At 43.5% G+C, this 23,728-nt stretch overlaps 1 protein-coding gene across 1 annotated transcript in view; it reads right to left on the reverse strand.

The window, feature by feature from the left end:
- The window catches only part of DNMBP (dynamin binding protein), a 133,798-nt gene that overhangs the window by 64,252 nt on the left and 45,818 nt on the right, over positions 1-23,728 (reverse strand). The window contains exon 4 of the mRNA XM_032281280.1: positions 10,561-12,546. Coding sequence (XP_032137171.1) covers positions 10,561-12,546 — 1,986 coding nt within the window. The remainder of the gene's footprint in view (positions 1-10,560; positions 12,547-23,728) is intronic.

Below are 23,728 nucleotides of genomic sequence, written 5' to 3' on the forward strand. Positions count from 1 at the left end.
CCTGAGTAGCTGGGATTACAGGCACACGCCACCATGCCCAGCTGATTTTTTGTATTTTTAGTAGAGACGGGGTTTCACCATGTTGACCAGGATGGTCTCGATCTCTTGACCTCGTGATCCACCCGCCTCGGCCTCCCAAAGTGCTGGGATTACAGGCTTGAGCCACCGTGCCCGGCCGTGTATTTAAAATTCTAAAGGCACACAGACCAATGGAACAGAATGGAGAATCCAGAAATAGAGCTGCACACCTACAACCAAGTGATCTTCAACAAAGTTGACAAAAATAAGCAATGGGGAAAGGATTCTCTATACAATAAATGGTACTGGATAAACTAACCATATGCAGAAAAATGAAACTAGACTTCCACCTCTCACCACATACAAAAATTAACTCAAGGTGCATTAAAGACTTTAAGGCATCAAACTACACAAATCCTTGAATAAAACCTAGATAACACTCTTCCAGACAATGGCTTAGGCAAGGAATTTACGAGTAAGTTCTGAAAAACAACTGCAACAAAAACAAAAATTGACAACTGGAACCTAATTAAACTAAAGAGCTTCTGTAACAGCAAAACAAACTATCAACAGAGTAAATAGAAAACCTACAGAATGGGAAAAAATATACGTAAACTATGCATCCAACAAAGGCCTAATATGTAGAATTTATAAGGAACTTAAATCAACAAGCAAAAAACAACCCCATTAAAAAGTGGGCAAAGGACATGAACTGATACATCTCAAAAGAAGACATACAAGTGACCAACAAACATATGAAAAAAATGCTTAACATCACTAATCATCAGAGAAGTGCAAATCAAAACCACAATAGGAAACTATCTTACACCAGTCAGAATGGGTATTAGAGTCAAAATGTAACAGATGTGTTGACATGGTTGTGGAGAAAAGGGAACACCTATACACTGTTCAGTGGGAATGTAAATTAGTTCAGCCCTGGTGGAAAGCAGTCTGGAGATTTTTTTTTTTTTTTTTTTTTTTTTTGAGACGGAGTTTCACTCATGTTACCCAGGCTGGAGTGCAATGGCGCGATCTCGGCTCACCGCAACCTCCGCCTCCTGTGTTCAGGCAATTCTCCTGCCTCAGCCTCCTGAGTAGCTGTGATTACAGGCTTGAGCCACCACGCCCGGTCTGGAGATTTCTTAAACAGCTAAAAGTAGAACTACCATTCCACCTAGCAATCCCATTATTGGGTATATGTCAAAAGGAAAATAAATCCTTCTACCAAAAAAATACCTGCACTCAGTTTACTCCAGCACTATTCACTATAGCAAAGACATGAAATCAACTTCAGTGCCTATCAGCAGTAGACTAGATAAAGAAATCGTGCTATATATACACCATGGAATACTATGTAGCCACAAAATAGAGTGAAATCGTGTCCTTTGCAGCAACATGGATGCAGCTGGAGGCCACCAACTTAAGCAAATTAACGTAGAAACAGGAAACCAAATATCTCATGTTCTCATTTATAAGTGGGAGCTACATTGGGTACACATGGACATAAAGATGGGAACAACAGGCCAGTTACAGTGGCTCATGCCTGTAATCCCAGCACTTTGGGAGGCCAACGAGGGCGGATCACGAGGCCAGGAGTTTAAGACTAGCCTAACCAACATGGTGAAACCCTATCTCTACTAAATAAATATAAAAATTAGCCGGGCGTGGTGGCGCATGCCTGGAATCCCAGCTACTCAGGAAACCGAGGCAGGAGAATTGCTTGAACCTAGGAGCCGGAGGTTGCAATGAGCCAAGATCGCACCTCTGCACTCCAGTTTGGGCAAAAGAGTGAGACTCTATCTCAAAAACAAAAACAAAAAAAGACAGGAACAATAGACACTGGGGACTACAGGGCACTGGATGGAGGGAAGCAAAGGTTGAAAAATTGCCTATTAGGTACAGTACTATGTTCTCTTATACAGGTAATAGGATCAATAGAAGCCCAAACCTTAGTATTATGCAATATACCCTTATAACAAATCTGCACATATACTCTCTGAATCTAACATTTAAAAGTTAAAATAAAATTCTAAGAGTAATTTAAAAATAATATTTATGGCATTTTCTTTCAATTTTTAAAAGTTTTTTTTTTTTTTTTTTTGAGACGGAGTTTCGCTCTTGTTACCCAGGCTGGTGTGCAATGGCGCGATCTCGGCTCACCGCAACCTCCGCCTCCTGGGTTCAGGCAATTCTCCTGCCTCAGCCTCCTGAGTAGCTGGGATTACAGGCACGCACCACCATGCCCAGCTAATTTTTTGTAGCTTTAGTAGAGACGGGGTTTCACCATGTTGACCAGGATGGTCTCGATCTCTTGACCTTGTGATCCACCCGCCTCGGCCTCCCAAAGTGCTGGGATTACAGGCTTGAGCCACCGCGCCCGGCTAAATTTTTAAAAGATTTTTATCTGACATTTATCTTGTACTAATAATGTTCTTCTTTTAATGTTTTATATTATCACATTAATTTTCCGATTTTATAAATCTTCTATAGGTATGTAAGATATTAAGGTTACAAGAAGCTGGAGTGAAGGATATGGAAGTTTCATTATTTTCAGCTTTTCTATAAATCTAAAACTATTTAAAAATGAATATTTTTGTGTTTTTTTGAGATAGAGTCTCGCTGTTTCACCAGGCTGGAGTACAGGCATGATCTTGGCTGACTGCAATCTCCTTACCCAGTTCAAGCAATTCTCCTGCCTCAGCCTCCTAAGTAGCAGGGATTACAGGTGTGCAGCACCACGTCCAGCTAATTTTTGTATTTCTAGTAGAGATGGGATTTCACCATGTTGGCCAGGCTGGTCTAGAACTCCTGACCTCGTGATCTGCCTTCCTCGACCTCCCAAAGTACTGGGATTACAGGCGTGAGCCACCACACCCAGTCTAAAAATGATTTTTTTTAGTAGAATGTTCTTGTTTCTTTTCTTTTTTTTTTTTTTTTGAGACAGAGTTCTCACTCTGTTGCCAGGCTGGAGTGCAGTGGCGTGATCTCGGCTCACTGCAACCTCTGCCTCTCGCATTCAAGTGATTCTCCTGCCTCAGCCTCCCGAGTAGCTGGGACTAGAGGCGTATGCCACCACACCTGGCTAATTTTTGTTTTTGTTTTTTTTTGAGACAGAGTCTTGCTCTGTCATCAGGCTGGAGTGCAGTGGCGTGATCTCCTCCACCTCCCAGGTTCAAGTGATTCTCCTTCCTCAGCCTCCCAAGTAGCTGGGATTACAAGTGTCCGCCATCACGCCCAGTTAATTTTTGTATTTTTAGTAGAAATGGGGTTTCACCATGTTGGCCAGGCTGGTCTCGAACACCTGACCTCGTGATCTGCCTGCCTTGGCCTCCCAAAGTGCTGGGATTATAGGCATAAGCCACCGTGCCTGGCCAGTAATTTTTGTATTTTTAGTAGAGACAGGGTTTCACCATGTTGGCTAGGATGGTCTCTATCTCCTGACCCCGTAATTAGCCCGCCTCAGCCTCCCAAAGTAATTTAAGGATGTTTCTAAGATGTTTATGATAAGGGAGGCTATATATATGTGGGGTCACAGGATATGGGAAATCTCCGTACCTTCCTTTCAATGTTGCTGTGAATCTAAAACAGCTCTTGCAAAAATCAAGTCCTTTAAAAAAGTCTAATATCAGGTAGAGAATATTTTTACATATTTTTTTGTCCTGTATACATGTTATTAAAATATATAATCATGTCATGACATTTTGGCTCACAATAAACTGTGCATTTTTTTCATATACAAATATAAAACCTCTGTAAATTTTAGTGTAATGCTAGCACAGGAAAACACTTCACCATTGATTATGACCTCTACTACTATTCAAGAATGTGTAAGTAAAAGTTTTTTTTACACATTGTAACTCTGTTACACAAGAATGTGTAAGTAAAAACATTCTTGTGTAACAAAGTTATAATTTAGGAATTCTGAGAAATTACAACTTCTTACTCCCAAATCTCAAAGATTACTATCCTTCAGTAATTTGAAAACAGTTGACCACAAACAACTGACAGAAACTAATGCAAATTCTTTCTAGAGTTCAGGTGTTTTCATCTCAAGATTTTCGAAATACTGTGACCAGCAAACAGTAAGATAACCAGACACACACACAGTGTAGACCACATGAATGAGAACCATGTAACATCAAAAACAGTCCCATTAGACTATTTGGAATCAAATATAGACTATAAAACAGCTATGCTTACCATATGGAAAGAAAATAAAACTCAAGACCGGGCATGGTAGCTCACACCTGTAATCCCAACACTTTGGGAGGCTGAGGCTGGTAGATCGCTTGAGGCCACGAGTTCGAGACCAGGCTGGCCAACATGGTGAAACCCCATCTCTACTAAAAATACAAAAATTAGCCAGGTATGGTGGTACACATCTGTAATCCCAGCTACTCAGGAGGGTAAGACAGGAGAATCGCTTGAACCTGGGAGGTGGAGATTGCAGTGAGCTGAGATCATGCCACTGCACTCCAGCTTGGGCGACAGTGAGACTCAAAGAAAAAGTTAAAAAAAAAAAAAAAAAAAGGAAAAAGGAAAGGAAAACCAACCTGAAAGACACCTACAGGACACAGGAAACTATTCAAAAAAAAGACCTATCACCTCTGAGAAAAAAATAGGGCTTCTAGAAAATAAGTCCTCATGACTTCATAATCGCAGTTTTGGCCAGATGCAGTGGCTCATGCCTGTAATCCCAGCATTTTGGGAGGCCGAGGTGAGCGGATCACCTGAGGTCAGGAGTTCGAGACCAGTCTGACCAACATAAAACCCCATCTCTACTAAAAAAAATACAGAAATTAGCCAGCTGTGTGGCACATGCCTGTAATCCCAACTACTTGGGAGGCTGAGGCAAGAGAATCACTTGAACTCGGGAGGTGGAGGTTGCAGTGAGCTGAGATCGTGCCACTGCACTCCAACCTAGGAGACAGTGAGACTCCGTCTAGGAAAAGAATAAAAGAAAAAGGGAACAGAAAAGGAAAGAGAAAGGAAAACCAAACTGAAAGATACCTACAGGGCACAGGAAACTATTAAAAATAATAAAAATATTACCTCTGAGAATATAGCTTTTAGAAAATGAGTCCTCATGACTTCATAATCACAGTTTTGGCTGGATGCAGTGGCTCATGCCTGTAATCCCAGCACTTTGGGAGACGAGGTGGACAGATCACCTGAGGTCAGGAGTTCAAGACCATCCTGACCAACATAGTAAAATCTTGTCTCTACTAAAAAAATACAAAATTAGCCATGCATGGTTGTGCATGCCTGTAATCCCAGCTACTCGGGAGAATGAGGCAGGACAATCGCTTGAACCCAAGAGGCAGAGGTTGCAGTAAGCCAAGATCACACCATTGCACTCTAGCCTGGGCAACAAGAGCGAGACTCCATCTCATGAATGAATGAATGAATGCATGCATGCAGAGTTTCAAGAAGAGACAGCAGTTACGCTAAAGAACCTCACTATGGGTCTGGCACAGCACTGGTCTGACAAGGGGGCTGGCATCTCTATATTGACAGTTTCCAGGTCCCAAGTAGACCAATTCAAAGTAACAACATGAAAGCTCTGGGAGGTAGAGCAGGCAATTAAATTCAAATAGATTCAGTTAAACTCAATTATCTTCATCAAGTATTTAGTGAGTCCCTACTATGTGTAGAACATCACACCAGGTGTGTAGGAAATGACACACTGAATAATTGATAAAAACCTGTCTTCTGAGTAAGCATATTAACTAAAAATAATATTGACCACAATTAGATAAATGCTGTATTGAAAGTTCTTTAAGGCCGGGCGCGGTGGCTCAAGCCTGTAATCCCAGCACTTTGGGAGGCCGAGGCGGGTGGATCACGAGGTCATGAGATCGAGACCATCCTGGTCAACATGGTGAAACCCCGTCTCTACTAAAAATACAAAAAATTAGCTGAGCATGGTGGCGCGTGCCTGTAGTCCCAGCTGCTCAGGAGGCTGAGGCAGGAGAATTGCCTGAACCCAGGAGGCGGAGGTTGCGGTGAGCCGAGATCGCGCCATTGCACTCCAGCCTGGGTAACAAGAGCGAAACTCCGTCTCAAAAAAAAAAAAAGAAAGTTCTTTAAATCTTAGGCTTTAAATTTCAAAATTTTAACTTATACAGAACCAGATTTCCACCTCTTAGGGATAGCTTATATTGTTGGATATACCTTTCATGAAGACCGAAAAAAATGACCTTACAAAAACTTGGCTGTCATTGCAGGAAATAAGTAATTTCATCATATTAGCAATAGATATTATCAATATACCTATTGAGAAATCAATCAAATCAACATTAACATACCCAATACTGTATTTGGTGGATTCAAATTTTACAAAGTCTTCCCGATTGAGACTACCCCCACCTACTCAGGCCTTTCACAGTACTAAACAGGTAGCATTTTTTTTTAAATTTTTTTGGAGATGGAGTCTGGCTCTGTCACCCAGACTGAAGTGCAGTGGCACAATCTTGGCTCACTGCAACCTCCACCTCCCAGATTCAAGTGGTTCTCCTGTCTCAGCCTCCTGAGTAGTTGGGATTACAGGTGCATGCCACCACGCCCAGCTAATTTTTTGTATTTTAGTAGAGATGGGGTTTCACCATGTTGCCCATGCTGGTCTCGAACTCCTGAGCTCAGGCAATCCACCCCCCTTGGCCTCCCAAAGTGCGAGGAATACAGGCATGAGCCACCGTGCCTGCCCTAGGAATTTTTTAAAAAAGTAAGAACACTGGCTGAATAATTAATTCTGAAAATGAAGGTCTGGTGAATAAAAAAGAACACCAGTTTCATCATGTAGTACCAGTCCATTCACCCATATAATAACTGCACACACACAAAACACTACACAATGTTCTTATACATAGAAGACATAACATTTCTGTTCCACACTATTAATTTTAAAAAGTATCATTGCTGGGAAATTCCTGCTACCTGAAATTTGGGAAACTTTTATTCTCCCACCTATATATCTGATATGGTTTGGCTGTGTCCCCACCCAAATCTCACCTTGAGTTCCTCTATGTTGTGGGAGGGACCTGGTAGGTAATTGAATCATGGGAGCAGGTCTTTGCTGTGCTGTTCTCATGACAGTGAATAAGTCTCAGGAGAGCTGATGTTTTGAAAAACGGGAGTCTCCCCACATAAGCTGTCTCTTGGCCTGCTGCCATCCAAATAAGATGTGACTTGCTCTTCCTTGCTTTCTGCCATGATTGTGAGGCCTCCCTAACCATGTGGAATTATAAGTCCATTAAATCTCTTTCTTTTGTAGATTGCCCAGACTTGAGTATGTCTTTATCAGCGGCATGAAAATGGACTAATACAGTAAATTGGTACCAGTAGAGTGGTGCACTGCTGAAAAGATACCCAAAAAACGTTAAAGTGACTTTGGAACTAGGTAACAGGCAGAGGCTGGAACAGTTTGGAGGGCTCAGAAGAAGACAGGAAAATGTGGGAACGTTTGGAACTCCCTAGAGATTTGTTGAATGGCTTTGACCAAAATGCTGATAAAGATATGGATAATGAAATCCAGGCTGAGGTGGTCTCAGATGGAGATGAGGAACTTGTTGGGAACTGGAGCAAAGGTGACTCTTGTTACGCTTTAGCAAACAGACTGGTGGCATTTTGCCCCTGCCCTAGAGATTTGTGGAACTTTAAACTTGAGAGAGATGATTTAGGGTACTTGGCAGAAAAAATTTCTAAGCAGCAAAGCATTCCAGAGGTGACTTGGGTACTGTTAAAGGCATTCAGTTTTATAAGGGAAGCAGAGCATAAAAGTTCCAAAAATGTGCAACCTGACAATGTGATAGAAAAGAAAATCCCATTCCTATTTCCTGAGGAGAAAAGCTGGCTGCAGAAATTTGCATAAGTAAAGAGGAGCCTTAATCCTCAAGACAATGGGGAAAATGCCTCTAGGGCACGTCAGAGGTCTTCATGGCAGCTGCACCCCTCACAGGCCCAGAGGCCTAGGAGAAAAAATTGGTTTTGTGGGCTCCGTTCAGGGTCACCGTGCTGTGTGCAGCCTTGGGACTTGGTTCCCTGGGTCCTGGCTGTTCCAGCCATGGCTGAAAGGGGCCAATGCAGAGCTCAGGCCGTGGTTTCAGAGGGTGTAAGCCCCAAGCCTTAGCAGCTTCCACATGGTGTTGAGCCTGCAGGTGCACAGAAGTCAAGAACTGAGGTTTGGGAACCTCTGCCTACATTTCAGAGGATACATACAAATGTCTGGATGTCCAGGCAGAAGTTTGCTGCAGGGGCAGGTCTTTATGGAGAACATCTGCTAGGGCAGTGCAGAAAGAAAATGTAGGGTTGGAGCCTCCAAACAGAGTCCCTACTGGGGCACCACCTAGTGGAGCTGTGAGAAGAGGGCTACCATCTTCCAGACCCAGAATGGTAGATCCATCAACAGCCTGCACCATATGCTGGAAAAGCCACAGGCACTCAACAGCAGCTCATGAAAGCAGCCAGGAGGGAGGCTGTACCCTGCAGAGCCACAGGGACAGAGCTGCCCAAGACCATGAGAATGCAACTCTTGCATCAGCATGACCAGTATGTGAGACAAGGATTCAAATCATTTTGGAACTTTAAGATTTGACTGTCCCACTGGATTCTGGACTTGCATGGGCCCTGTAACCCTTTTGTTCTGGCCAATTTCTCCCATTTGGAACTGCTGTATTTACCCAATGCCTGTATCCCCATTGTATCTAGGAAGTAACTAACTTGCTTTTGATTTTACAGGCTCATAGACAGAAGGGACTTGCCTTGTCTCAGATGAGATGTTGGACTGTGGAATTCTGAGTTAATGCTGAAATGAGTTAAGACTTTGGCAGACTATTGGGAAGGCATGATTACTTTTGAAATGTGAGGACATGAGATTTTGGAGGGGCCAGGCAGAATGATATGGTTTGGTTGTGTCCCTACCACAATTTCATTTTGAACTCCTACATGTTATGGGAGGGAGCCAGTGGGAGGTAACTGAATCATGGGGGGCGGCGGGGGGCAGGTCTTTCCTGTGCTGTTCTTGTGATACTGAGTAAGTCTCATGCGAACTGACGGTTTTGAAAAACAGGAGTCTCCCTGCACAAACTCTCTCTTTGCCTGTTGCCACCCATGTAAGACATGACTTACTCCTCCTTGCCTTCCACCATCATTATAAGGCCTCCCCCACCATGTGGAACTGCAAGTCCATTAAACCTTTGTTTTGTAAATTGCTCAGTCTCAGGTATGTCTTTATCAGCAGTGTGAAAATGGACTAATACAATAGCTAATGCAAGAATTGTTTACAGGTTTATCTTGAAACTTGTAGGAAAGTGATGGAGAATCCTGGAATTTGCTAGGGCTTTGGGAATGGAATACCCAGCTAAGATTCCCTCAGAATTCCTTTTCAGAGGCTCTGAAATCAAGGTATCTGGCATTCCCTTGGGAGCTCAGATACTCATATTAAATGAACACCTTTTTGAGGACTTGTCTAAGCATCTATTTCGTGCTGCAGTGTGAGGGTAAATGCTCCTGCTGTTCAGTACAAGCAACCCAGTGGCCTGGCTCCCTAGCTATCCCCTCATCAATCACACTGTATGTGCTCTATGACCCCTTCTACCATACCATCTCTGAGTCTGCAGTTCCTTTAGAAGTCTGCCCATGTGCATAACATCTGCCCTTCCTTTCCTGAGAATACTTTGGATAGAGGTTTCCCTTTCTTTCTGCTATACAATCTACTATCCGTCAGAAAATCGCTTGATTTCCAATAATACTCTTACTGGAATTTTTTTATTCTATTATTTTCATTCACTTTTATAGACCTAAAGTAGAAAGGGAGGGAGGTAGCTATGTGTGCTCAGTCTGCCATCTTGCCCGGCTAAATTTTGTATTTTTAGTAGAGACGGGGTTTCACCATGTTGGCCAGGCTGGTCTCAAACTCCTGATCTCAGATGATCCACCAGCCTCGGCCTCCCTAAGTGCTGTGATTACATGCGTGAGCCACCGCGCCTGGCCAAGATTCTTTTTCTAAGCAGCAAATGAAATCAGGAGGCTACACAGTCATAGGACTCAAGACAGAGTCACAGGCTCAAGATAGAGCTTATCTATGGTGATGAAATAAGAAATTAGGTAGTGAGGCCGGGCATGGTGGCTCACACCTGTAATTCCAGCACTTTGGGAGGCCAAGGTGGGTGGATCACCTGAGGTCAGGAATTCGAGACCAGCCTGACCAACATGGAGAAATCCCATCTCTACTAAAAATACAAAATTAGCCAGGCATGGTGGCGCATGCCTGTAATCCCAGCTACTCAGGAGGCTGAGGCAGGAGAGTCCCTTGAACCTAGGAGGCAGAGGTTGCAGTGAGCCGAGATCACGCCATTGCACTCCAGCCTGGGCAACAAGAGGGAAACTCCATCTCAAAAAGAAAAAAGGAATTAAGTAGTGAAAATGTAAACCACTTTTTGTCCATCGAGGATGGTAATATATCCCTAAAAAGCATGAGTAAGGATGCTTTTGGGGACCTGTGGGTGTCAAGAAACAAGTATATATTATTTCCCTGTCACTTACCTCTTAGTTGCTGGAGTTCCATATTCAAACTTTCAATGTTACTTTCACAGAACTTGAGGTCCTTGAGGGTCTCTGCCCTCGATGATTCATCTTGCTTCTCCAGCATGAGGTTTAGCTCTTCTTGAGCCCTACTGTACATATCCAAGTCCTGCTCCATTTCCTCAATCCTCACCAGCACTAAGGGGCATGGGGAGGTCTGGTCCAGACTCTTTCCTATATGTCCGGGGCCCTCCTTTTCTAGGGTCTCACTGGTAGGATGGTGTCGAGATAGGAGCTTGGGGGATACCGCATTTATTCTCTGCTGTGCTGAGGGAGGCAGCGGAGCTGGGCGGGAGGGTCGCACTGCCAAGGGTGGTACAGGTTTTAGGTTCTGGTCAACCAGCACATGGGAAGAGGTGGATACTGGAGTACAGGGACGGGGTGGCGGTGGCCTTAGGGCCTTTCTCCTCTCTGGCAGCTCCTGCTCGGTGATTAACTTTGAGGAACCTCGGACAATATCCTTCTCAGAGTTAAAGTCCATGATTGAAAAGTGGCGCAAAATTTTATCTGGCTCTGTGCCGGGCCCTGCCAAGCTCTTCTCAAACTCAATCAGCTGTTGCGTCAGCTTCGAGTCCAGGTCAGTGCTGCCATCGCCCTGTGAATGTGTTGCTGCTTCCATAACAAGCCCCCACGCCTGCGGACCAGGCTTCACCTCTGATCTCTCTGAGGCAGAGTAAACGCTGGAAGTGTGGTGCTGTTTAGCATACCTTGCAATGTCATGGAGCTGAGGGCTCGATTGGCTGGGTTCGACTACCCTTGAGGCTGAAAGAGAAGAGCCCCTGTAAAGAGGCAGCACTGGCTTCTGAAGAGTTTTTGGCTGAGAATACATTCTTTTGGGAGGTAGGCTGGCATAGTCTCTAGCCCTTGCTTCCAGGGGACTAAGGTCAGGGTACTGTTCTGAGGGCAGGGTGCTCCCTCCCGCTGTAGAGTAATACTGGCTTTTCTGCAAGTTGGGATGAAAAGGGACCTGAGGTTGGGAGGAAATACCATTGACTATCTCTGCAGGGTCAGAGGTGGGAGAGTCCGTGGCAAGAGACACTTCCCACTCCATGCCTGGACTTCTCGGGGGCCCTCCTGCAGTGCCCTCATCCTGATAAGAGTTTCTGTCTGCTTCATACTCTGAAGTCAGATGACTGAGGGGAGAGGTGGGTGCTTCAGAAATAATGCAGTCAGGCTCCTCGGCCTCAGGCTCATTGGTTGCATGTCTTTGTTCCTCCACTCCTAAGGAGTTCTCCAAACAATCCAAAGAAGTTTCCGGGATCCTAGCAAGGCTGCCTTCCTCGGGCAGAGCCATGGTTTCCTCCACCCGTGTGTCAGGACATAATTTCACAAACCGGTAAGGAAAGATGCCTGTCCTACCCTTCAGGGATCCTTCCAGCCAGCCATCTTCCAAGGTCGCCAGAATTCGAATTTTATCCCCAACGTCGAAATCCAGCTCATTCGGCTCCAAGGCTTGGAATCTGTAGAGGGCAACCCCATAGGTCCCTGGCTCCTCCTCATCCTCATCCAGCCCAGTCTCTTCCCCTACAGAGATATCCAATTCACCATTAACAATGCAGTCATCAGGATTTCCAGAACTTACTGACTCATCCACAGTCCTTAGGGGCCCCAACAGCTCTACAAAACCTTCTGGAAAAATGCCTCTTCGGCCCTCTAACTCCCCTTCAAACCAGCCTGGTTCAGGAACTCCGATAATGGTGATCACATCCCCTTCCCTGAAGTCCAGCTCTTCATCCAACTGGGCAGAAAGCCCCATCAGGGCCCGGGCTTGTCCCATGGAATATTCCGGAATCTGAAGCAGGGCACTCTGGGAGTGCCACTGCCGGCTCTGTGAGGAGAGGCAGAGCTCACGGACACACGAAGACGGGAAGAAGCCCCGCGTGCCCCAGCAGCTTCGGCCCTGCAGCCAGCCTGCAGTGGAAGTGCCATCGAGAATCACCAGATCACCTAAAGAAAGAGGAGCAGAGACGGTGACCTCAGTTACCACCCAGCAGAATATTATCACAACTAATAGTGCAAACTCTCATTTTAAACAGCTATCCAATTCAAGCAAATATACACCTAGGGTTTTAGGAGCATGAAGAATTTTGACAATTTATTGAATTGGAACAGTTCTATAAATCTATAGTTTTCAGAGTAATCCATGGAACCCTAAGGGTGGGTCTCCAAGATCCTAGCAGAGAATCTGTGAGGTCAAAACCATTCTCATAATAACACTAAGACTTTATCTACATATTTTACTCTGCTAACTTTTGTAATCTCTGTGAAAAAGCAATGGTGATTAAAACTGCTGGCCAGCTAGGCGCAGTGGCTTACACCTGAAATCCCAGCACTTTGGGAGTCCAAAGCAGGAGGATCACTTGAGACCAGGAGTTCAAAACCCGTCTAGGCAACATAGCAGGACCTTGTCTCTACAATAAATTTAAAAATCAGCTGTGCATTGTGGCTTACGCCTGTAGTCCCAGCTATTTGGGAGGCTGAGGTGGGAGGACAGCTTGAACCCAGGAGTTCAAGACTGCAGTGAGCCATGACTATACCACTGCACTCCAGTCTGGGGGACAGAGCAATACCTGTCTCAAAGATAAAAATAAAATAGCTGGGCACAGTGGCTCACATCTGTAATCCCAGCACTTCGGGAGGCCAAGGCAGGCGGATCACTTGAGGTCAGAAGTTAGAGACCAGCCTGGCCAACATGGTGAAACCCCATCTCTACTAAAATACAAACATTAGCCAGGCATGGTGGCACGTGCCTGTAGTGCCAGCTATTCTGGAGGCTGAAGCAGAATCGTTTCAACTCAGGAGGCGGAGGTTGTAGTGAGCCGAGATGGCGCCACTGCACTCCAGCTTGGTGACAGAGCAAGACTCCATCTCAAAAAAAAAAAAAAAAATAATTAATTAATTAATTTAATTAAAACTGCTGGCAATTCATAAGCAAAGGCAGTAGCAAAAATTACATGAATAGTCACTGTATGGTCATTGTATTTTTTACAACCATGTACTCAGTTTTTTTTAAAAAAAAAAAAGCCAGCTGGCCAGGCACGATGGCCCACGCCTGTAATCCCAGCACTTTCCAGGCGGGCGGATCATGAGGCCAAGAGATGGAGACCATCCTGGCCAACATGGTGAAACCCCATATCTCTACTAAAAATACAAAAATTAGCTGGGTGTGGTGGCGCATACCTGTAGTCCCAGCTACTCAGGAAGCTGAGACAGGAGAACTGCTTGAACCCAGGAGGTAGAGGTTGCAGTGCACTCCAGCCTGGGTGACAAGAGCAAGATTTGGTCTCAAAAATAAAAACAAAAAAATTTAAAAAGCCAGTTTCAGTTAAGAAGCAATACAAATTATGTGTTGTGTTAAATCTCAACCCTTAAGAACTCTTCTTTTGTAATCTTGTATATGACAATATAGGAATTACACATAAAGCACTTTTACTGGCTGAGAAGCACTTGAGTAACTGAGCTATAAGCCTGAACCAACTGTTTGTTTTCACATAACACCATTTTATGTGCACGAATGAATAACAGACAACTATGTTTACTCAGGCTTAGATATCTGGATTTCCTCCAAAATGAAAGTAAGTCTGAAACATCAAGGAAAACAAATGACAGTATTTGTTGCCAAAATTCCAACTTCCAGGAGAAAATCAGAATTTTGGAAAACTTGCATCTGCTACCACGGGCTTGACAGCTTTCCCATACTTAAAGATTCTTCTGATGAGATAGTAACAAATACGATTTTTTCATTTTGTATATTGAAATGGTCAACATTTGGAAAAACGGAGTAGCTAATTGAATCGGTATTTCCTAAATGACAAATGCATGCTGGTACAAAATCATTCATGGCTAAAAGACTCATTCCAAAAGCAAGACAGATTAATGAATTTTAGTGTAATATTATGAAAGTTCACCAATGTAGTTTCAGATCCCACACTGCAATTAACTCGTAGAAATTACCACTCATTGAATTTTGGTACAGTATCAACGATGAATATTTGCAATTATTTGAAAAGACTTAAAATACCTTCTCCTGTCTCCCATTGCATATTTTTGTAAGGCTGAATTTTCTTCATATAATTCCATCAAAACAACATATTGCAACAGACTGAATACAGATGCAAACAGAATCTGGTTTTCTTTTAGTAAGTCAAACATCAAAAAGATTTACAAAAATATAAAGCAACATCATTCCTCATTAAATATTTTTGTTTGGAAAGCTATACTTATTTTTCATTAAAATGTTATTTATGTTAATATGTAATGGGTTTTTAATGCACTAATAAACAAGTTTTTAAAAATTCCCAGTTGTAATAGCTAATATGATAAATATCAACAGAAATGGCCCACATAAACAAAAGCTCTTTGGGAAAAATAAAAAAATTAGCCAGGTGTGGTGGTGCCCACCTGTGGTCCCAGGTACTCAGAAGGCTAAGGTGAGAGAATCATTTGAACCTGGGAGGTCAAGGCTGGCTATAGTGTGCCACGACTGTGCCACTGCACTCCATCCTGGGCGACAAAGACACTGTCTCAAAAAACAACCACCACCAAAAAAAAAAAAACAAAAACAAAACCCCAAAACCAAAAAGGCTCTTTGGGGTCTGAATACCTTTTAAGACTATACAGGGAGGCCAGGTGCAGTGGCTCATAACTGTAATTCCAGCACTTTGGGAGGCTGAGGGAGGAAGATTGCTTGAGCTCAAGAGCTCAAGATCAGCCTGGGCAACACATCAAGACCCTGTCTCTACGTAAAATTTAAAAATTAGCCAGGTTTGGTGGTGAGTGCTGTAATTCCAGCTATGTGGGAAGCTAAGGCAGGAGGATCGCTTCAGCCCAGGAATTTGAGGCTATGGTGAGCTATGATAGCACCACTGCACTCCAGCCTGGGCAGCAGAGCAAGACCCTGTCTCTCCCACCACCAAAAAAAAAAAAAAAAAAAAAAAAAGAGTACGCAGGGATCCTGAAACGCAAAACTGTGGTAAATGCTGTTGTAAACAATGTTACTACAGCCCATGCAGCTAGATCAGTTTGCAAGTGACAAAAGAATATCTTCACATCCAATACAGCCCTTTGAATAGGGTTCATCATGAATTTAATTTCTCATCCTCAATTTTATTCATTATCAAGCATGGAAAGAAATCTTTCCAGCCTAGCCAACATGATGAAACCCTGTCTCTACTAAAAATACAAACTTTAGGTGGGGGTGGTGGCGTGTGCCTGTACTCCCAGCTACTCGGGAGGTTGAGGCGGGAGAATCATTTGAACCCCGGGTGCGGAGGTTGCAGTGAGCCGAGATCGCACTACTGCACTACAGCCTGGGCAACAGAGTGAGACCCCGTCTCAAAAAAAAAAAAAAAAAAAAAATCTTCAGTAAAGGTTCTTTGTTGGAGGTGAAGGGTGTGGGCGATGAATGTTCAAACATGTTCTCCAGAGGCATTCTTGAACTATCCCTATCCTGAAAATATATTATAATGAGATCTTAAAAGATGATAACAATAATCACCACTTTTGTTTCTGAAAATAACCAATTTTTAGGTTATCCTCACAAAATGTAAGCTGAACAGTTAGCATCTGTGTTATTGTAGAAGTTGAGGTAAAGAATGATAAGAGGACAGTATATATGTCTAGAAAAATGACATTAAAATTCGGTTTTAAAAAAATGCTCTATAATTTTATAATCGTTTTATAACAAACTCAATTATCTGATTATAAACTATTCATTTGTAGGTTATCCATTTTAATCTTACAGTTAAGATTAAATCTAATCTTATCTATACTTTTATAGTTAAAACTTTCTTCTCACTCAGTACCCAAGTCAGAGGTGTTCAAGGAATGCACCTGGCCTAGGTAAAATAAGATCCGGGTAGCAAAGCACTTGGCAAAATCCTGTGAGTCATTTTACAGTCAAGTACATTGGAAACTGGGTTATCTTTTATGCTCTTGATTTGTATAAGCTCTTGATTAAAAAAAAAAATTAGGCCAGGTGCAGTGGCTCATGCCTATAATGCCAAGCACTTTGGGAGGTCAAGGTAGGCGCATCACCTGAGGTCAGGAGTCTGAGACTAGCCTGGCCAACATGGTGAAACCTAGTCTCTACTAAAATACAGAATTAGCCCGGCATGATGGTGCACACCTATAATCCTAGCTACTTGAGAGGCTGAGGCAGAAGAATGGCTTGAACCTGGGAGGCAGGGGTTGCAGTGAGTCGAGATTGCACCACTGCACTCAAGCCTGAGTGACAAGAGCGAAACTCCATCTCAACAACAACAACAAAAAACTTAAATGTACTCAGGCATGGTGGCTATTGCCTGTAATCTCAGCTTCTTGGGAGGCTGAGGTGGGAAGACTGCTTGAGCCCATGAGTTCAAGGCTACAGTGAACTATGATCGCACCACTGCACCACAGCCTGGGCGACAAAGAGAGACCCTGTCTCTAAAAAATAAAATGAAGGCCGGGCGCCGTGGCTCAAGCCTGTAATCCCAGCACTTTGGGAGGTCGAGGCGGGTGGATCACGAGGTCAAGAGATCGAGACCATCCTGGTCAACATGGTGAAACCCCGTCTCTACCAAAAATACAAAAAATTAGCTGGGCATGGTGGCGCATGCCTGTAATCCCAGCGACTCAGGAGGCTGGGGCAGGAGAATTGCCTGAACCCAGGAGGCGGAGGTTGCGGTGAGCCGAGATCGCGCCATTGCACTCCAGCCTGGGTAACAAGAGCGAAACTCCGTCTCAAAAAATAAAAAAAAAATAAAATGAAATAAAAACTAAGTCTGTCCTATCTTTCCAAGTGGGTTACAGGTTCCTTAATGGTAGGTACTGCCTTGTCTTTGGTATCTTAAGAGTCTGGTATGATGCCTTTTGCATAGCAAGTACTGGATGTTCATTTGCTAATGAAGATTATTCTTCAACTCCAACTCCCAAATAAATTCATTACATTCTGCTTTCCAGACTGACTTTTGCTGCTAATTTCCGTTTTTCTTCTAATTCCTTCTTTCAAAATATTTTTCTTTTCTTTGCGACAGGGTCTCACCCCTCCACCAAGGCTGAGTGCAGTGGTGCGATTGTGGCTTACTGCAGCCTTGACCTCCTAGGCTCTAATGATCATCCCACATCAGCCTACTAAGTAGCTGAGACTACAAGCATGTGTTACCATACCTAGCTAATTTTTATTTTGACAGAGTCTCACTATGTTGCCCAGGCTGGTCTCTAACTCCTGGACTCAAGTGATCCACCTACCTCAGTCTCCCACAGTGCTGGGATTTCAGGTGTGAGCCACTGTGCCCAGCCTCTTCCTTCTACTAATTGCTCTATGCTATGATCCTGGTCCAATTCCCACCATCTCACCCTTTTAAATCTATCCTCAGACTTATTTCTTCAGGTCTACCAAATGATTCATGACAAATCAAGATTACAAATGTACCAGTTTTATCATCTCCCTCCCTGCGGCCAAACTTTTACCATGAAGCACAAGGAGCCTCCTGCCAATGGCTTCTTCCCCAATAATCCTATTCTTATTACCCAAAATATACACAAAATAAATTTGCTCTGGACACTCTCTGCAGAAGCTTACTGAGCTACCAAAAGGCTTATGCTTTCACCTCAAAGCAAACTTACATTCATGATTAACCAGTCATAACCTTCCCCTTCTCCAACTATCCAGTATTTTCTCACCTATGATACAAGACCCTATTCCACACAAAGGGGCTTTCACTGTTATGAAGCCATATCATCATTAACCCCAAAGCCTTACTACTCATGTTACACTATCTCTCCATCTGAAACCTTCGCATGCTTCTCTGAAAAACTTTAGAAGCTCACATTCATTTTGGCTATCTGTAGCCTACAAAAGAAATTATTGTCTGTATCATGAATTCTGACACTTGTATTTTTTCTTTCTTGAGACAGAGTCTCACTCTGTTGCCCAGGCTGGAGGGCAATGGCATGATCTCAGCTCACTGCAACCTTCACCTCCCAGGTTCAAGTGATTCTCCTGCCTCAGTTTCCCAAGTAGCTGGGATTACAGGTGTGTACCACCATGCCCAGCTAATTTTTATATTTTTAGTAAAGACAGGGTTTCACCATGTTGGCCAGGCTGGTCTCAAACTCCTGACCTCGTGATCTGCCCTCCTTGGCCTCCCAAAGTGCTGGGATTACAGATGGGAGCCACTACACCCGGCTGACACTTGTATTTTTATATACTATACAGCACCTAAGATTTTAGATTTAGTGGGAGGTGCCCGACATATTTTTACAAATTTGATATTATTTTGCTTCAATGTTCCCAAAAAATAGGGTCTTGGTCCTATATTTCTACATTCCTTTCACTTATGATTCCCAATGCCTTGGTCAGAGCTTGGGGTCCTGAAAAATCACAAGTGATTTTTCCCCTTCTGGCCCTAAGGCCATCCAACCGGAACGCAGAGGGAATGCACTGGTGATTGACTGCTGTTCAGACACAATGGGCCTCTTGGTGAAGGGGAAGAATAAAAGCATGTCATAACTCCCACTCTGCTGGCTTTGAAATGAACTGGCTTTCTTAAAGCTGTAGAATTATGATATTTTCCTTGTTTTACCAGATCCCAATGAACCCATATAATAAGGCTTGTTTTCCTGTCTGTTTTCAGCAGGGTAACTGTTTTGATAATCTTTATTACCTGACGGACTGCTATTTCATTTGTTGGTTCTATGTTGTAAAGGTGAATCTTCAAAAACATACACAATTTAGAACCTGAAAAGTACTTTAGAGATTTAGTTCAATATCCTTTTTATTTTTAAGTTCATTTTATTATTATTATTTTTTGAGGCAGGATCTCAGTCTGTTACCCAGGCTGGAGGGCAGTGGCTCACTCACTGCTCTTTGTAGCCTCAACCTCCCAGGCTCAAGTGATCCTCCTGCCTCAGCCTCCTGAGTAGCTGGGACTACAGGTGTTTGCCACTGTGCCCAGCTACTTTTTTTTTTAATTGTGGAGAGGGGTCTCACTTGTTGCCCAAGCTGGCCTCAAATTCCTGGGCTCAAGTGATCCTCCCACCTAGGCCTCCTAAACTGCTGAGATTAAAGGCGTGGACCATTACACTCTGCCTCAATGTCCCTATTTTATAGCCCTGTTACTGATGCATAAGTCTCTCTTTTTTCATCAGAGTCGTGCAAGCTATTCCCCTGGGGTCCTAGGTGATTCCTTAGGAAAGGAGGCTAACTAGTAGTCATTCCCAGACTTCTGAAATACCAATATGAGGAGCTCCTGGAATAGCAAGACCAGGTTTTGAGAACAGATAAATAGGAAGCATGGTGACCCTTAGGGTTAGCCTGAGCCTTTGACTCATGCACAGTTCATCCCAACCAGACTGCTTGTTTCCTCTGGTTGGATTTTTTATTTTAACAGGAAATGCAGTAGGAATAAAATGATAAGGAGTGCAGGTCTTCTTAGAATCGGATATGAGCAGTCTGACTGCAGTCCTGGATTCCGCACGGACTCTTTTTGGGGCTCTCTCTAAACGCCTGCGAAACTACGTGCTTTATGCGGCCTGACCACACACAGTATTTTACTCACGTTTCCATACAAGCCATGTCAGAATTTCCATCCTGAGAGCTCACATTCATGGCATCACAAATTTACAACACATGTACTTTGAGCGATAAATACCACTGTTCAATTTATTCTTTATTGGCCTTTTGTTTGAGGGGGCAGGTGGTCTAGAAACATGAGGTTATAAGCAAGGGATTTGCATTCTGTGTTATATGAGGCAATTATTAGTGATATTCTATCACTTGTCATAACATCATAATATGTACTGTTTTCTCTCCTCTGTCTTTCCCTTGTCCTAGTCTCTTATCTTGCTTTTGTTCTTTGCTCCCCTTCACCCCCACCCCTTCTTTTCTCCTGTTTTGTTTTTTTTTTTTAGGATAGTCAGGGGCACTGGACACCTGTTTTGATTCTTCTTCTAAGAGACAGACTTGTTTCTCGGTTTAAATATAACTCAAGGCCAGATGTGGTTGTTCATGCCTGTAATCCCAGCACTTTGGGAGTTCAAGGTAGGTGGATGCTTGAAGTCAGGAGTTCGAGATCAGGTTGGCCAACGTGGTGAAACCGGGTCTCTACTAAAAACACAAAAGTTAGCCAGGTATGGTGGCACACACCTGTAATCCCAGCTACTTAGGAGGCTAAGGCATGAATATCATTTGAATCAAGGACATGGAGGTGGCAGTGAGCAGAGATTGTGCCACTGCACTCCTGCCTGGTTGACAGAGCAAGACTATGTCTCAAAAAAAAAAAAATACATACACACACACACACACACACTTTTTTTTTTTTTTTTTTTTTTTGAGACAGAGTCTTGCTTTGTCGCCATGAGCCAGTCTGGAGTGCAGTGGTGTGAGCTCAGCTCACTGCAACCTCTGCCTCCCAGGTTCAAGCAATGCTCCTGCCTCAGCCTCCCAAGTAGCTGGGACTACAGGCCCGCCCCACCACGCCCAGCTAATTTTTGTATTTTTTAGTACAGACAGGGTTTCACTATGTTGGCCAGGATGGTCTCGATCTCTTGACCTTGTGATCCACCTGCCTTGGCCTTCCAAAGTGCTGGGATTACAGGTGTGAGCCACCGTGCCTAGCCCACATTTTTTTTTTTTTTAACTCAAAACACTAGGAACAGTTCAAAACAATTATATAGCTTCAGGAAAAAGAGGAAGGGTGACACCTGCTGGAATAAAGATCAGTGGTTCTGACTTCACATGGAATCTCTCTAAGAAAAGGCACAGACACACAAAACTTCACAGAATTATCCCAGGAACAAGATACCCAAAGCATATCAACAAATTCCAGGCTCCCAGGTTAAGACTAATAAGAATAGCTAACATTTACTGAGTGCTTACCTACTGCCACATGCTTTTCACGTACAATCTCATCTAATCCTCACAATCACCCTGAAGTAGGTATATTTTATTATCCTCATTTTTTAGATAAGAAAACTGAGGCTGAGAGACTTAAGTAACTAGTCCAAGGTCACAGCTCTTAAGTGGTGGAGTTAGATTTAAACTTAGGGCTGTCAGAATTCTTATCCCCTAAGCTATACTCCTGCTCTAAATACATACATAAATTACATATATATTCATATATATTTTTTCTCTAATTAATCTGAACGATACTTCTTAAAGGTAAGTAAATAACAGTGCACTAAAAAGGCATGTGGTAAAACACAGCAGATCTCAATCATCATCCTACAAACTGTTTAAGATGGAGTTTCGCTCTTGTTGCCCAGGCTGGACTGCAGTGGCGCAATCTCAGCTCACTGCAACCACCACCTCCTGGGTTCAAGGAATTCTCCTGCCTCAGCCTCCCAAATAGCTGGGATTACAGGCATGCACCGCCATGCCCAGCTAACTTGGTATTTTTAGTAGAGATGGGGTTTCACCATATTGGCCAGGCTGGTCTCGAATTCCTCACCTCAGGTGATCCACCCACCTAGGCCTCCCAAAGTGTTGAGATTACAGGCATAAGACACCATGCCCGCCCCACATGCTCTTAAGGTTTCCAAATCCCCTCTTGACATATTCCATCATCAACATTTCATTTACAGAGACACTGATCTAATGGAAAAAGTAATTTTCAGTCTAGGAAGTAGAAGCACCATCCAAGCACTAGGCTCACTAGGCTTGAAAAACAGGAAGCCTAGACCAAGTCTGATAAACAATACTTTCATTTTTTAGTGATTTTGTTTCCCACCAGTAAAATTAATACCTGTTGACGTGACTTGTCATATATAGAAAAGATAAATTAAAATCATTTGTGTCACAAGCTAAGCTTCCCAGAAAAAGACAAAGGTATACCTAACTTCTCCATCCTCAAAGGCTTGTGTTTCTAAATTAGAAGTCAGAGCTAAAAAGATGTGAAAGGCATAGAAGGAAAGCTGACTAGTCAGTGTCTTTACCAGCAGTAGATTATCACAGAGAAGAGAACAAGATAAAATCATGGATAATTAGTACATCTCGTTCTAGTCTCTCTTTCCTATGTATCCCCCTGCCCTGCATCCTCTTCCTTTGGATTCCACTTACATCTTTAAGCTTATTAGGCTTAATTGGTTAAAAGGTAGTCAAAATAAAATCTACAGATTCCAGGTCCTGGCCTGACCTTGAGTCAGTCTTCATGCAGGTGACTCACAATGCCAAGTTCTTTCTGAGAATCTCTCGGATGGCCATGCTTCCTAAGAAAAGTCTATGCCACCCACATCCTCTGCACCACTCAGTGGAAGCCACTGCACTCTTGTCCTTTTTCTATTCCATCAGATAGGGACTATAAACTCCATTGGGAGACCTATGAGTAAGGACAAATAAGGTCCCTGCTATAATCTCTTAATCTATTTCTGTCTACCCTCCTAACACTGATTAGCAAGAAAGTATACAGAACCGAGGTAGAGACTGAGTATAAAGTGGAGTGCAAGAAACTCTCAAAACAACAGAGTGTGGTGGTGTTTTCTCTTATTAATCCTTTCTTTCTTTCTTTCCTCTTTTTTTTTTTTTTGAGACAGGGTTTCACCATGTTGGCCAGGCTGGTCTTGAACTCCTGACCTCAAGTGATCTGCCTGCCTTGGCCTCCCAAAGTGTTGGGATTACAGGCGTTAGCCACTGCACCCAACATTTTTTTTTTTTGAGATAGAGTCTCGATCTGTCACCCAGGATGGAGTGCAGTGGTGTGATCTCGGCTCACAGCAACCTCCACCTCCCAGGTTCAAGCAATTCTCCTGCTTCAGCCTCCCAAGTAGCTGGGATTACAGGCTCCTTTCTTTTTTTAAACAAGGTCTTGTTTTATTGCCCAGGCTGGAGTGTAGTGGCATAAACATAGCTCACTGCAGCCTCAACCCCCTGGGCTCAAGTGATCCTCCTGCCTCGGCTCCTGCCTCAGCCTCCTAAGTAGTGGGACCACAGGCACGTACCACTGGTATGCACCACCATGCCTGGCTAATTTAATTTTTTTTTTTTTGTAGAGACAAGGTCCTGCCATGTTGCCCAGGCTGATCTCAAACTCCTGGGCTCAAGGGATACTTTCGCCTTTGGCCTCCCAAACTGCTAGGATTACAGGCGTGAGCCACTGCACCCAGCCTCTTATTAATCCTAATGATACTTCTTTTTTTTTGAGATGGAGTT

Source organism: Sapajus apella, unplaced genomic scaffold (genome assembly GCF_009761245.1).
Source record: "Sapajus apella isolate SASKATOON/1434 unplaced genomic scaffold, GSC_monkey_1.0 scaffold13, whole genome shotgun sequence".
NCBI lineage: Eukaryota > Metazoa > Chordata > Mammalia > Primates > Cebidae > Sapajus > Sapajus apella.